Source organism: Amia ocellicauda, chromosome 3 (assembly GCF_036373705.1).
Source record: "Amia ocellicauda isolate fAmiCal2 chromosome 3, fAmiCal2.hap1, whole genome shotgun sequence".
NCBI classification, from domain to species: Eukaryota; Metazoa; Chordata; class Actinopteri; order Amiiformes; family Amiidae; genus Amia; species Amia ocellicauda.
Window position 1 is genome coordinate 13,327,425 of NC_089852.1, and position 15,722 is coordinate 13,343,146.

At 43.0% G+C, this 15,722-nt stretch overlaps 1 protein-coding gene across 1 annotated transcript in view; it reads left to right on the forward strand.

Moving 5' to 3' along the window:
- The window catches only part of il17rd (interleukin 17 receptor D), a 32,249-nt gene that overhangs the window by 10,084 nt on the left and 6,443 nt on the right, over positions 1-15,722 (forward strand). The window contains exons 2-7 of the mRNA XM_066698256.1: positions 9,786-9,846; positions 10,470-10,595; positions 12,451-12,569; positions 13,130-13,250; positions 13,601-13,645; positions 14,337-14,488. Of these exons, the coding sequence (XP_066554353.1) occupies positions 9,786-9,846; positions 10,470-10,595; positions 12,451-12,569; positions 13,130-13,250; positions 13,601-13,645; positions 14,337-14,488 (624 nt within the window). The remainder of the gene's footprint in view (positions 1-9,785; positions 9,847-10,469; positions 10,596-12,450; positions 12,570-13,129; positions 13,251-13,600; positions 13,646-14,336; positions 14,489-15,722) is intronic.

Consider the following 15,722-nt stretch of genomic DNA (forward strand, 5'->3'; position numbering starts at 1 on the left):
TCTATATAACATCATAAATGCTGATGATATAATTAGCTCTTACAAAGGAGAAAATAGACTTTCCTGTTAATCTCAGTATCCTTTCATGGGAATAAATCCTTCCTGAACTGTCTCTCTTTTGTGTGTGTATGCTTTTAATCGCTGTTTTCCTTGTGTTGACTGATAACAAGAATGGTATTCAACCCCAAGCGTCTACAGGAACAAGCTTTTACTTGCTCACTTTCATAACCTGTCCTGAAGTTTTAAAGGATCATATTTGTGTGGGGATGTTTTTATTACTCTCTTTATAGTGGCTTTAAAGATTTAAAAAGAAAAATCACAGGCCTGAATTGCAGTACCAGGGTTATCATTAATGCATGTTCCTCAGCAACATTACTTTACGTGATGAGTTCTCTAAAAGCTGTCTGGAAGGGGTTCTTAAAGTCGTTTTTGATGTTGCTGAAAATCGTGATAGTGTGCTTGAAATTACCATCAAGTATCATGATTTCTATAATTGCCATTGCATTAAGAGCTTAGCTGAAGTCAAGTGTAATTGCCTAGATTTAGGAAACTGATACCTTCATCATTGGTGCCATATGTAAACCAAAAAACAAAAACAAAATAAGAAACATCACTTTGCTCTGAGTTTTGCAGGAGCTTATCAACCATTATTAACAAAATTGCATACGTATCCAAAATGTAGGTTGTGTTCACCTCAAGAAGCAAGGTTTACCGACTGTGGCCGAACTGGGCACTATGAAATAGTTGCTTTGTAGTCTTTTGCCTCCAGAGAAGTTCCTGAGTTCATGGAACCCTGATTTGGGGAAAAACTGTGATTAATTAGCGCTAATAGTGCCTGATAAACAACACAAAGGCAATTGTCCCAGAAGTGCTCCTTGTGGGAATGTAAAATTAGAGACACATGTTGTGTAATGGAGACCGCATGTGGGATGAATCATGATTACTCTTTAGGACCAGCGAGCAGGACTATGTTTGGAAAGGGTACTCATTTCCTACTTCCACTGCCTGAGCCTATTAACGTGGGCATCTATCTCAGGTTCCTGAGCTGGTGAAGGAAGTCTGGTTGGGGAAGTCCCACTTTCTTGGGCTTACTCATCTTCTCCAGACAATCCAGACAATTATAGGGCCATATGTATTTTCCACAGCTTCCCCGAGCATGTTGATGGAAAACTGGGCAGAAAAATAATAATCTGGGAGTAGTTCTCAGGCACATTTCTGGGTCCTTTTAGCCTCTTTGAAGAGGAAAAAAGCTCCTGAAGGAGATGTGTTAGAGCTCCTTTAAGGTAAAATCTGACTGTCTAAGTTGAATCAGGTGTGTTTCTCTGTTTGTGTGGGATGTGACCATCCGTTTTCTTGCAGTGATCGGAGTCAGTTGCGTCAGCCCCGTAGAATGGCCATATGGTGCACTGTATGACTTTGGCACTCTCTTAGTTCACTTTGAAGTTGCTGACTATGAAAGTTCAGTGTTGATTGGACACAACAGGCATTTTAATGATTGCTCTGAATACATTATTTAATGTAAAAGTGTCTAATATGAATAATCATAAAAACAGATAAAAAGCTTTTCTGGTGCATTTCAAACCAATGTGACTTCGGAGCCGACACTCTAAAGTAGGTAGAGTAGGTATATTTTGGAATGAGCATTTCAACTTCAGACTTTGATATTCTGCCCGTAACTGAAACAGTTTCTTCCAGACTTAAAATTTTCCTCAGGTTGTATGAGGCTGTGAATAGAAGCTTCAGTTTCGACTTTTGAATACTTCCCAGACAATCCATGGTGATTCTGATGAACAACGATGCTGCAATTCTGGTCACTGGATTAGGTTTCTTAGCTAATTGCGGATGTAAGTACCAAGTGTGTCTGTAGATGACTCACACTTCTCAACACTGCTCGAAGTCTCTGCCAAGATCCAAAATGAGAGGGCAACTAAAAAAGTTAAATACCAAATGAAGTACAGGAAATCGAATCCCATTACGGCACACAAGAGAAAAATGGCTATAAATATTATGGGAGACAAAGTCTGCTAATGTAATCAGCAGCGGGCTAAAAGACTTTCTGTAGCAAATTATGCCAATACATAATTTCACTAACAGCCTAAAATATCTTTCCAAGTTCAGGTCTCTTGATAACACCTGGCTGTGAATGGTTCCAAACACACCGTCAGCTCAGGCCAAAGCTAACAGGCAGCACCCACGTACACAGATATGAGGCATATTGACCTTCAAAAGCCCAAATATTCTGTGTGAAAAGATTGCTTGTGTAGGACCCAGAACAGGGCACCAGCATTGTATCATTAGTCATTGGAAAGCCATTTCTGAAATGGTCTGTTACTGCAGTAACTATGTGACTGTATCAAACCACTTTCTTACACATGTATAATGGGAATTGTCCCATTTCTATGTCCTGGATGTTGTCCAAAAACAACTGCAGACAAATACATGTGGCAAGTTAAAGCTTCAGCAGTGGGAAAGCACTAACCAGAACAATCCTTACACTGGCTCCAATAAATACTTGTGCACCAGGTGTGTGGGTAATTAATGGAGGCACTGTAAAAGGAAAGAAACCTAAAGATTATGATGGACCCCCCCCCCCTAAAACAATATAGATCTCTTAACCAGATAAACACTTGCATTGCCTTTAAGATATGTCAGGAAAGCACTGGACCCTGTAACTCAAACTGACTCAAATAATCCTCCGCCTTCTGAGACATACAGTCATATGTTGGTGAAAGTCCTGGTGAGTACATGATGATTCTCATGGTGCAATTTATACAGATAATATACAGTCACCCGTGTAGTGGAAATACCCTAAAATGACTGAAAAATAATGACAAGAGGCCGTGTTATTAACTAACCTCCACATTTAACCCCCAGATCTCACTGCTGTCTGTGTCTGGGCCCTTCTAGTCCACCGCTCTGCAGTGCTAAGCAGCATCCTTTTGCATGTGGGCCCGTAATGTATTTTGCAACCCCCCCCCGAACACGTCTTGCCAATTAACTTAGGCCAAACAAAACTTCCCACAAGAGACAGCCTTGTGGGAGTGAGGGCCGAGAGGGAATTAAAAAAGAAAGGAAAGAAAATGTTTTTTATGGAAAACCCCAGGCAACAGTGCTGGAAAAGGGGCTCCCTGCTCAGCAACTATTGGATCAAATTAGAAGTTGCACATAAGTCCAACAAATGTTGCCGGTTAATTAAGATAGAATGTTGCTTTTTCCCCCAGGCTTTCAGATTAGTATTCATCTCCCTGCTTCCACCCCCCACCCCCCGCTCCATCTCTCCCTCCCCCTCACTCAAACCAGTTGTAACTGTGCCCTAATTAATCAGTGCCTGTAACATACTTCAATAGGGGCTGCGTTCAGGGCCGCAGATAGAGATGGGACGTCAAATGTTATTTGAAGAAAAGTTTCCGGAGTTTTTTCTTTTTTTTTTTTTTTCTTCGGAAGGTTGAAATGTGGGGGAGGAGGGATCAAACAACCATTTTTTAAACTTTTTTTAAGTGCTCTGCTGGTTTGTTTTGAGTTGTCTCCATATGGGATACAGCTAAAAAACACAATACTGGGGGAATGTCATTACAGGGAATGCACAGAAAAATCTAAACACTCATAAAAAATAATACAAAATGTATACCTCAGTATAAAATCCATACTGCATGCATTTTGGCTTGTCCAGTTGGACCCACCCTCCTTGTGAGAAGAGCAACATCTCCTCTTCTAATGTTGCTGGCAGAGCTCTCATTAAATTAATTTCATGTGTGAGATCAGACGCCAATGTATTGTGTAATCCAGTTTAAGTACCTTGAACTGATTGAGGGGAGCGAAGCAAAGGACTAGACAAATAGAACCTTCCAGAATCATCTCTCTCAATTTCACAAAGAAAAAAACAACAAAAAAACATGCAATACACCATAATGCAAGAAATTATATCATGAAGATAAACACAATACACTGCTGTGTGAAGTGAAAAGGTGGGCTCTCACACTTAGGATTATTTGGCTCCATACATAACAAGCATCTGAAAAAGATTTCAAAATCATCTTTGACTACTGATGGCCGACAAAGAATAAGATGCAGGCTTTTTTTTAGCACATGATCATTATCTTGCTTCCTCCGAAAAGCAGTTTTCAGTTTGAATTTTCATGCTACGGTTGTCAGATTGCTACTATCTGCGGTGCAAATGGGAAACAAACATGGGAAAAAGCTGGAGAGTTTCTGTCCTGGGAAAAGAAGCATTTCCTTTTTGTGCAGCTTCAATTTTCTGCTGAGTGGCAGTGTGCATGAGTCTGACCAGCCCCCCCGAAGACAGGGCAGATTTTCAAAGGTGGTGGAAATCGAGGTGCCTGGCTGTGCCGTGCATTACTCTCGCCAACCACGTCAGATCCTTCTCAGGGCTGCTTCAGGTACAGGAGATCCATACAGACCCCTTTCCTTTACATTCCTAGTGGGCTTGGTACTACACACATGTACTAAAACAGTATTCATATTAACAGACCTGTAAGTGTTAAACAGGCTAATGGCTTCTAAATGTTGTATGCTCCCCTTGCTGGGACCTTTTCTGCTTTTCCGACATCCAGTTGCAGCCTGTGATGTGTTTATATTAGACATGAATGAACCGGCAAAGCGAGCTGCATGTTCTGAGCATCACCTTTCATTCACAGACCGGACTTCGCTAGTTAGTTAGTAAAAAGAGAACAAGGGTACAAATCTGTTTGTTTATTAAGGAAATATACACTCACCTAAAGGATTATTAGGAACACCTGTTAAATTTCCCATTAATGCAATTATCTAACCAACCAATCACATGGCAGTTGCTTCAATGCATTTAGGGGTGTGGTCCTGGTCAAGACAATCTCCTGAACTCCAAACTGAATGTCTGAATGGGAAAGAAAGGTGATTTAAGCAATTTTGAGCGTGGCATGGTTGTTGGTGCCAGACGGGCCGGTCTGAGTATTTCACAATCTGCTCAGTTACTGGGATTTTCACGCACAACCATTTCTAGGGTTTACAAAGAATGGTGTGAAAAGGGAAAAACATCCAGTATGTGGCAGTCCTGTGGGCGAAAATGCCTTGTTGATGCTAGAGGTCAGAGGAGAATGGGCCGACTGATTCAAGCTGATAGAAGAGCAACTTTGACTGAAATAACCACTCGTTACAACCGAGCTATGCAGCAAAGCATTTGTGAAGCCACAACACGTACAACCTTGAGGCGGATGGGCTACAACAGCAGAAGACCCCACCGGGTACCACTCATCTCCACTACAAATAGGAAAAAGAGGCTACAATTTGCACAAGCTCACCAAAATTGGACAGTTGAAGACTGGAAAAATGTTGCCTGGTCTGATGAGTCTCGATTTCTGTTGGCGTAAACAGAATGAGAACATGGATCCATCATGCCTTGTTACCACTCTGCAGGCTGGTGGTGGTGGTGTAATGGTGTGGGGGATGTTTTCTTGGCCCACTTTAGGCCCCTTAGTGCCAATTGGGCATCGTTTAAATGCCACGGCCTACCTGAGCATTGTTTCTGACCATGTCCATCCCTTTATGACCGCCATGTACCCATCCTCTGATGGCTACTTCCAGCAGGATAATGCACCATGTCACAAAGGTCCAATCATTTCAAATTGGTTTCTTGAACATGACAATGAGTTCACTGTACTAAACTGGCCCCCACAGTCACCAGATCTCAACCCAATAGAGCATCTTTGGGATGTGGTGGAACGGGAGCTTCGTGCCCTGGATGTGCATCCCACAAATCTCCATCAACTGCAAGATACTATCCTATCAATATGGGCCAACATTTCTAAAGAATGCTTTCAGCACCTTGTTGAATCAATGCCACGTAGAATTAAGGCAGTTCTGAAGGCGAAAGGGGGTCAAACACAGTATTAGTATGGTGTTCCTAATAATCCTTTAGGTGAGTGTAAACCACGCTTTACATTGCATTTTATGTTACTTATTCACTTTGACAAGGTTGCAATGCGAGCTCCTTACCACTAGTTGGGTTTGAAGGCCACGTTGCCGAGATGCTGGACGCTGGAGTGTGTGGCTGAGCTTGGCTATTGCTCTGAACTCTGTCTGATTTAAGCGGCCACAGCCAGAATGGCTAATTAGATGGTTTGTCTGCCGCCCAGTACTCCCTTAAAGCACCAATTCAAAATCGATGGCTGCCAAGCAGGGACTGCGGGTATGTGTGGGGGACTGTGGAAAAGTCTGAGCCGACTCCAGGTCTTCAGATCCACAGAGATCCAAATCCTGTCACCCGATCTGTGAGTAGCTCCTTTGCACGTACTCTTTGTTTGAGAGGATGTAATTATTGTTATCTTTTCATGAGGGGGTGGAACACCTGGTTTGCGAGAGACCCGTCTGGGCGGCTTCTTTGTGCTGCGTTTCAAATCAGACCTCTCCACCTGCTGCCGTGCTCTGTCCAGACATGCTGGTGTCTGTACTTCATCTGTGCAAATCTGCTTCCCAAGTTTGGCACAGAGAGGACAAGGACACTCTGGGGCAGCGTTTAGGAACAGGGAGCCAGTGTTATGCAAGACTTGGTATATTAGAAAATCAAAACTTCAAAGCTGATTATATTTTATGAAGCAACAAGTTAGCACTGTGGAGTGTGCTGGAACCAATAGAAACTATTATATACATATATATGCCTGAGGAGTCTTTCTCTACTTTGTTTTAAAATAGTTTTGGATGAAGTGGAAACTCAAAACTGAAAAAAACAACAAAACACTGCTTGAAGTTTTAAAGAGCTGCGCAGAAGCCCAGCCACACACTGCCAACAGCTTTGCTGGTCCCTGCGCCCAGTCATAAAATGTTAACGTGCACTGCACTGGATAGCTGTTTCCACGAGCAGGGAATTGCAGCCCGAGCAGGACTGGGATGGTTACTGATTGTCAGGAAGCCGGTCAAGGCCAGACTGAGCCTGCTGTTGCACCATGTGGGGAAAGTGGTTTGTTTGCACTTCTGTCTGCAGGATAGGAGCAGCCATATATCTCAATAAAGCTTTGCCTTTGCAGTTATGTGCCTTCTCAATGTATGCGTATTCAACCATTTACCCTCAGCCTTCATCCGAGTTAATACTACAGTTGCAGATATATAATAGGACAGGTTACATGGGCGTGGCCTTAATTAGTCTTTCTGTGCCTTCTTAAGACAATGGATAGCAGCTGGGGGGCGCCCTTTCTCCGCTCCTCTCAGCAAAGTCTATGGGAGAATTTCGCCATCTGGATAAGCTGACGGCCTCTACCTCATTCCAGCTCCTTTGCCAAGTGGGATACACGATGCGGGATATGCTTTGTTTCAAAGGTTGAAAGATAGCTTTTGATTGAGTTGTTTTAAAACAACAACCACAGGGATCAACTGTGTCAACAGCCGCAGCAGAACAAAGCTACAGAGCAAACCTATCTTCCAATGGGCCATTATTTTCGTGATGTGCTGTTCAGCCTGCACTGGGGTCTGCCCCATTTGCCCAGTGTGTGTAGGTATGAGATGGTGTAGAGTCAGCAACCTGTTGATTAGTTTCACGTGTGGCAAAGCAGAAGCTGCAGCTGCCGTCTGCACTGGCCACAGGAGCTATGCTGTGTGAATACAGAGCCACGGCCTGGGGACTGTGAGCAGGCCCATTAACGACCCCAAGCATTCGACTAACACTTAATTCCATGGCTAAATTAAGTAGCTACCATCACCCCCCTCTCTCTTTGGTAGTAAACATTGCTCCTGAGGAGTTTAAAATCCTGAAAGTCTCAAGCAAGCAAATAAGACTGTAAAAAGTGTCCCACTGAGGTTCCCCTGCCAGCTCTCCTTCATCGTCCAAAGAGGGTTTCGCATGACGCTTTGTAACACCAAATTGAGTTGGAGCAGATTGGGTGGCCATTTTGTTTTCCTTAATTTGTTTTGGGAAATTCCAACAAAACCAACCAAACTGAAATTGAGTGGATTTTAGGTAGCCAGTTTATTTCTCTTAATGAATGGGAGTATGGTTGTGTAGATTTGAAGTGACATTCTGTCCTAGCATTGGTGGTCTATTTCCTTACAGATGTACACATCTGGCAGAGGGCTTGGGGGTAAGGGAGTAGGGGTTAGTTGGTAGAAATCCAGAGGGGACTGAAAGGTGAAAGGATTTCCACAGCTGTATTTCACTGTTAGCAAGGCAGCATGTACCAAAGAAGGAAAGGCTATATGAAACAATTTCAGTTTTTGGCAATTGTAATGAAGTGCTTGAAAACATGGCTTCACTTTATTTGTTTCCAGAGTTTGGCTTGTTTGTTTGTTTTGAAGCTGAACCATATCTCCACCAGCTAGTCCAAAAGTGCAGAAAGAACACTGAAGTCCTGAAGGGGGATTTTCAGAGGATGTTATTTAATTTCTTATTTAAAAAAATCTTAACAGGTAAACTTGTTCCTTGTTGTTTGCAAGTCACTGTAAAGATTTATAGGAGGAATAAATAGGTTCATTTTCATTCATAAAAAAACACTGAAGGGTATTTTTACACTGGAGTGAAGGGCCTTTGAAAGGTATCCCACCAATGTCTGTTTGATAATCAGAGCATCCAAAGCGGTGTTTAAGTTATTGCTTCCTCTTCCTGGATGATGTCATGAGAAAGGAAGGATAACTTACACAGGAGCAGTTAGTTATTCACACCATTTAGCTTTTGCTATCTCAGGGCTGAAGGTCTGCAACTCGGGGTGAAAGAGTGTCAAAGTGCAAAGGCAGCGCAAGCCATCTCAGTTTCCCAGAGAGACTATGTAGGACATTTGTTCATCCTCCCCCTTCCCTCTCTCTATCTCTCTCACAACCCCGCTCCAAAAAAATCCCAGAACAAAACACTTCCACCAGCTGTCATTGCCAGGGGTCACTTTAACTGTTACACCACACTTGGCAGTCCCAAATGGGTTTCATGGTCTTTCTACCATATCTAATGTGTCAGCTTACGCAATAGCTGGCATGTTCCCTAATGCTTCCACCCTTCCCAGCAAGTCTCCTAGGCCTCTGTAAAAATCTCCAGAGTCCGCTTGGCACCCTTGCCTCTCTGACAAAAGGTCCTCGTTAGCAGCAACATTCACAAAACGCTGTCTTCACAGACCCCTTCCTGCAGAAAAACAGGGTCTGTGTCAGGACCACTTCGTTAGGTCTTCTGTTACGGGATGAGTGTCGTTTCCTTTCCCAGCAGGCTGTGTTCGTGCTGCGTCTGTACTCTGCAGGAGTTCGCTACCAAAGTCACAGTTGTGGTTTTTACCTCTGCGTGACGTGACTTAAAGAAGGATAGGCAGAGATTGCCCAGTTAATGAACACAGATAATAAGAATGGATGGTTCTTGGGCTAAACATTTTCTGTGATATTAAGATCTCTGCTGTAGGTGCAATATGTATTTCCTTGAGGTACGCACCTTATGTTGCTCTAATACATTTCTGTTTGCCACAACAAACCCCTGTGAAAAACTAAACAAAACAACTTTTCTCAATGGCCGGTGAGTTGGAAGTGGGCAGGGGAAGCAAACTAGTGCTGCACAGTGCTGAAAAGCCCATCGCTGAGGTCTTGTTTGAAACAGTGATAAACATCCCCATCACACTTGCTGGTGTTTAGTTTGGAGAAAACCTTCCGAGGGCTGTTGTCTGCTGCAGCAGTTAGCATGCCAGAACCAACTACAGAGATTTACATGGAAAACACACAATTTGAGTTTGTTTTCAAATACTGGTGCGAAAGATAAATGAGTGGTTCATTAGTGATTGTGACAAATGATGCTGTGTGCAAATGATAGCTTTTGGTAACGAATCTTTCATTTTCAGGGGCTTCAGTCCAACTCAGAAGACAATGGCCGGACAGCTGGGGTCACATTCCGGAATGACAGTAAGCCTTTCTCCTATTGGGCATTACAGATCTTCAGTATCATTTAGACCTACCTATCAATGGTGGCAATTTGAATTTTTCTGATCTTATTATTAAGAATTTGACTTTGATCTTAGGATTGCTGATGAATCAGTTGTGCTTATCATAGGAAATACATTAACCGTAACTACATTTTTTCTTATGATGTGACCTATTGCTCCCCATCTGCTCATAAACCTTTTATTGTGTAGTGGGTAGTTACAGCACAGGAGTGACCAAGGCTTCAGTATCTCACCTGGCAGTCTCTAACCTGTTATATAAGATTTACACCTGTATTGTCTGTGATACAGATGAAAGTGTTCTTCCCTAATTGTCCTATAATTGCATTATAAATAGTATCATAGCTCATAACCTGTGAGTATTTAAAAAAGCACTGGATGTCTCGGGGATTGTAACTTTATCACAGATTTGACAGATAAATCATTAGGGCCCCACAGATATGAACAATGATTTCACAGGGGCTTGTTTTGACTTGGTGTGTGCCAGAGCATTCAAGCAGTGCCCTATCAGACTGCAGCTCTAATTGTAATTTATTTGTGGGGCCTCCATGTACAGGTATTGACTCTTGTCTTCTTTATCAACAGACTGCACTCAGAACTGGAACCTGATAGGGAAGCACGCCGTCCATGCAGTAAGCAATGTGACATTCAGCCAGCTCTCCTGTGATAACCAGGCAGCGGTGGTTGTGCACTGGACCCCAAGTCCCCTCGGTAAGGTGAAACCATAAGCCCAATTAGAGTCAAGGTGTGCATTACATTGAGAGGGCTTCTGTTGGCAAAATATGAGCAGGAAAGTGCTTTGAAGACAGAAACCCCTACAGTGCCCCCCCTGCAGAATAAATAGTACCCTTTGCACACTTGGAGAGTCTGTGCATGTATCTTAAAAGTGTCATGGGTGTCTTTTTCTGCGTGGTCACACAGTGGAGCAGTGCACCTCTGAGAAGAGATTAAAAACCAACAGAAAACCCCCCACAATCTTCAAAGACCTTGCTCTGCCAATCTTGATCAAAGGCCCAGGTTGCCTGTCCTCTCTGTTATGGGTATTCTTCTGCCTGACGCTCTCTCCAATCTGTCTGGAAAAAAGGAAAAGAAAAAAAGGGGCACAAATAACACATTTTGATGTGCCGGTGAAGGAATGTGGAAGAGAGAGAGATACCCCTGACTTCTGTACACTGGAGTGCTATTGAACTTGGTAATCTGAGGCCTTGAGTGAGTCAGAGGCACAATGGGGCCTTTTTGTTTTCAGCAATGGGGTTAATCCTTTTGATTGGGACAGGAGTGAACAGAGCCCAGGTGAAAAGCAGGCCTGGGCCACTTCCATGCGAGTGGCGGCGGCGGCGGCAGCTGTGGTGGTGGAACAGAGCTGCAGCAAGGCCAATGCGGAGAACCAGTCTGACAACTTCTGTCTTTTGATTTCCCCCGTGAGGTGGCTCGATAGGATCCGCAGCGGGGAGGTGTGGAGTTACACCTGCCACAAAAAGGGAGTCTTTTTCTTCAGCTCCTTGGCCCCCTGAAACGTGAACCGCTCGGAATGTCTTCACCAGCACTGATAAGGCCGAAATGTAATTAAAAGGGAGGAGTCGACGCACTCGGCAGGGCACGCCAAGGTGCTCCTGGCACGCACAACAGACCACAGCCCTCCCAGCACTGCCTGCCTGTTTCAAACCCGGTACAAGAAAGAGAAGCATCAACGTGTGTGATTTCCACGATGAAGCAAACCGCTGTACAGTCGAAGACAGTGCCCTTTCATTTGTAGATCTCCAGAGGGATTTCAGAAGTTTGAAGAGGGATTAAAGGATACAAAGGCATGAGGTTAATAGGCAGTGGCACAGTGCACTTAGAGGATGCGTAAACGTGGAGTAATAGACTGCCTTTCATGTTTATGTGTATAAGGGTGCAGAATATTCTTCATTTTTATTTCAGTGGTTCATAGTTCAGATTTCCTCCATTAGTAGCTTGTAAATATATATGTATACACACACGTGAACATGCATATGTACAAAGGCAGAATAAAAACACACCTACCATGAATTTAAAAAAAAAACATTTAAAAAGTAAGGCTTGCATTTTGTCGAGCAGCTTCTGTCTCTGTCAATCTGTCTCAGACAAACTTATGTCCTGCGCCCAAACAGTATGTCCCATCCAGGCCGGGATACTGTCTAATAACTGTATTATCCCCAACTGCAGAGTACAGTGATCAAAGGGAAAACAGATTAAACCTACTGCCTATCTGTATCTAATTCAGAACCACAGTAATAACCTTGTGCATTACAGAGGGTATAAACCACATTCATACAGTGCTTTGGACAACAGAGCTTGAGTATCATTGCCAAACTCTGCTCTGTAATCCCCGGTAAGTGCCTTGATGAAACTGTTTATTGAACTGAAGGTTTTAACAGTTCATATATTTTTTTAAAGTCTGCTCAAAGTAAAGAAGAATTTCCCTTAATCGGAAGTTCAAGGGAAAAGCAGAAAGTACTTTTCTTGGCTCCCGCAAATGCTGCTCCCTTTGCTCTTGACGGCGCAGTTCCCCTCTGATCCCCACGACTTGTGATTGTTTGCTTAGGTATCGAACATGTGAAAGGATTTCGGGTGTATCTGGAGGACAAAAACCCAGAAGGGAAGCAGTGTCAACACATGATTCTGAGGGATCCCCGGCAGCTCAATTATTCCTACAGGAATGTGGTACGTCTACACAAAATCATGCAGCCGATCTGGTTTGTACAACGTTGGCAAAGTCTTCTTGACACCTGTAATTGTACAGATATATTAAGAATGAGTGTATGTGAACGTGCCACATTTACGTGAATGTGTCACATTGGAAAGTAGGGAGGGAAAGGAGAATGCCAAAAGAAAATAGACACATCAGTAAATGAACAGATTCTGGAAACAAATTATGAAAAATAACACAGAGACCAACTTCTTCAGCTGCTCTAGAAACAGTGCTGTGGGGGGAAAGGCAGAGCATCTATACAAAGGATTGCATTCATTAGTAGTTAGTTGGGGGGGCTCTCTTTTAAATACATTGTGAACAGCTGTCTGTTTGTATGCTGCTTGTACACAAAACATATAGTTCATATAACCACACTGCTAATTGGTATTACTATCAGACAGGAAAAGACAGAAAGGTGTGAGACCATTTGCTTCACAAACTCTTTAATAAATGTTTTACACAGTAGCTCTCTTGCCTAGAAGAAGGTCTGTGGTGGTGCTTAATGTCCAATTATCCGATTGTTTTCATACAGAAAATGAGCTCCCAGCCATTTCCTGGTCTGAGCTTTGAAACAGACTACATGGTACGGATCGTGCCCTTCCCAACCTTCATGAACGAGAGCAGCTTCCCACCGTCCTTCCTGCGGACAAACAGTGAGTAGAGCCGCTTGCATCAGTCCCAAAAAACAGGCATATCCCTGATGTTCACAGCTCTGCTCTGATAGGATGAGGAGTCTGGTGTGTACTGGTAGGTTTGCCACTGATCCCCCCTTATTTATACCCATATTGGTAATAGCCAATATGTTACATTCAACTTTTCAGCACTAATTCTCTCTTCAGCACTAAATTCAAGTCCCTCTCCATTTTGTGAGATCAGGGAGCAATTGAATCAGTTTGTTTTGGTTTAGGGGATTGAGGAAAGCTAGAGCTGTCTTTGACGGTTTGCTTTGTCCATGGATATTGCAAGGTGCTTCAGCTGTGTTTCCCCTGTTGTGTTTTTACAGCTTGTGAAGTGCTTCTGGGCTCAGACAACCTCGTCTGCAAACCATGTGAGTTCTCTGTTAATCTCCCTGAAAAACAGGCATCGGGGAAGAACTGGTCATCTTTTATAGCCATCCAAAACCATGGTAGACCTGAACATGTCACGCTTTCTTATGAAAACCATCAAGAACAGAGTTGTTTAGCTTTTGATGCCAAGTACACTGGTGCCCTGTGCTTAGCTGGAAGTGCACTGATGGAATAAAAGCCAAAGAGACTGGGAACTGTGGTGTGGAGAGAAGATACCGACTCTCAGACTGTCAGGCTGCTGCTTTGAAAGGTGACAGGAGTAGAGGGCTAACCTCAGCTGTAGCAGGATAATACCTCTGGGAGTTTCTCTGTGAAAGCCACTGAGGGGGAAGGGCCAGGGCTGGTTGTAGGAGGTGGAGTTAGAAGAGCCACATTAAGCGAGAGAAAGTTGAGAGCATGAAGTACATTTCTCAGCAGCACCTTCTTAACTGAGCAGAAGGATCTTAAAAATAAATAAAGAATTGGGATAAGCAGCCTCTTGGGACAACACATTGCCATGTCTGTGCACTTCCTGAGAAAAAGGGTCTTGAGAAGTTATTTTTGACCTAGTGCTTAGGTAGGGAAAGAATGGTATAGATCCTTCCTTTTGTAATCTGCTATTGGCTATCATTGTGGCCTGACTTTGCAATTCAGGGTACTTAAACATTATTTCTTGTGCTCTCTTTGGGATAGTCTGGAAGCCGAAAAGCCTCAACATTTCCCAGCAGGGATCCAACCTCCATGTGATATTTGATCACGCTCCCTCCGCTTTTGGCTTCAGCATCTACTACCTGTACTACAAACTGAAGCAGGAGGACACCTTCAGACAGAAGCGCTGCCGGCCGGTAAGGACAAAGACAAGACTCGTATATTGTCCTACTGACTCCAAAGTAAATGTATCTTTGACTGTGAAGAAACAGTTGTATTTCAAATCCATTCAAATAAGAAACAAGACAGTACAGGTCCTAAAATATCTCTCTACACAGCCTAATGATGTTTAAAACTTTAATTTCATAATCTTCAGCTGCAAAGGAATGTTTTTCTTAACTATGAATTAATGGCATTAGCTACAGTAGCTCTTGTGAGAACAGATTTATATTTATCTGTCCGTGTATTGGCAATGTCTCTTCCACTTGTGTCTTGAATATATTGGAATATGTAGGCAGGTTGATTGAACCTAAAGTGTAAAGTATGACGAAGGGATATGATACAAAATAAAATCCAGGTGAGCGTAGGGGGTTAATGTGAAGCGAAGAAGTTGAGCGCCTTCCCAGTGATGAAGTGGATGAAAGGGACTGGAAAATCTGAAAGTAAGCCGTCATCTTTTCACTAACAAAGATCTTGGAAAGTGTCTTGGCAAGCTCCTCGGACACAAACGTCACTTTGTCAGCCATGGAAACAGTGTGGCGAAATAGAGACACTTACTTTAGTCCGTTCCTGTTAGCTGTCTGTGGTATCCAGTGGGACTCTCTTAAGCCAAGGAAAAGGTTTCCTTTTCCCCTCTTTCCCATAATTTGAGCAATATTTGGAAATGCAGAGAAGCAGCTGTTTATTGCAGTATTTTCATATTTTGTAGAGATCTGTGCAAAGTCCCATGATATTTGTCAATTACATATTGATTTATTCTTTAACTAGATGTAAGAATTTGAGAATGGGACTTCATTCCCTAGGGTGACATGACCAGATAATCACAAACTGACTGCAGTCATTTCACACTACCACACAATAGCAAGGCACCTCAAAACAGCGAATCTGGGACTACTACTACTACTACTACTACTACTACTACTACTACTACTACTACTACTCTACTTCCATACTCTCAAAACACCTGGCCATTAATATAAAGTTAATATATAACATTTTGGGTTGTATATCTGCTGCTCATTTGCATCTCAGATACATTTATCCAGACTCTTCCATTCCAAGCTACTTAGGTATTATAAAACAGGAAGCAAAACCTGAAGCGCAGTGATGAACATGTCTGCAATCTCAAGGGTCTCCTGCGCAATGTTAATAAGCTGCTATTATATAAATATTCAGCAATTAGTTTCACAAAATGACACCTAGGAATATCTT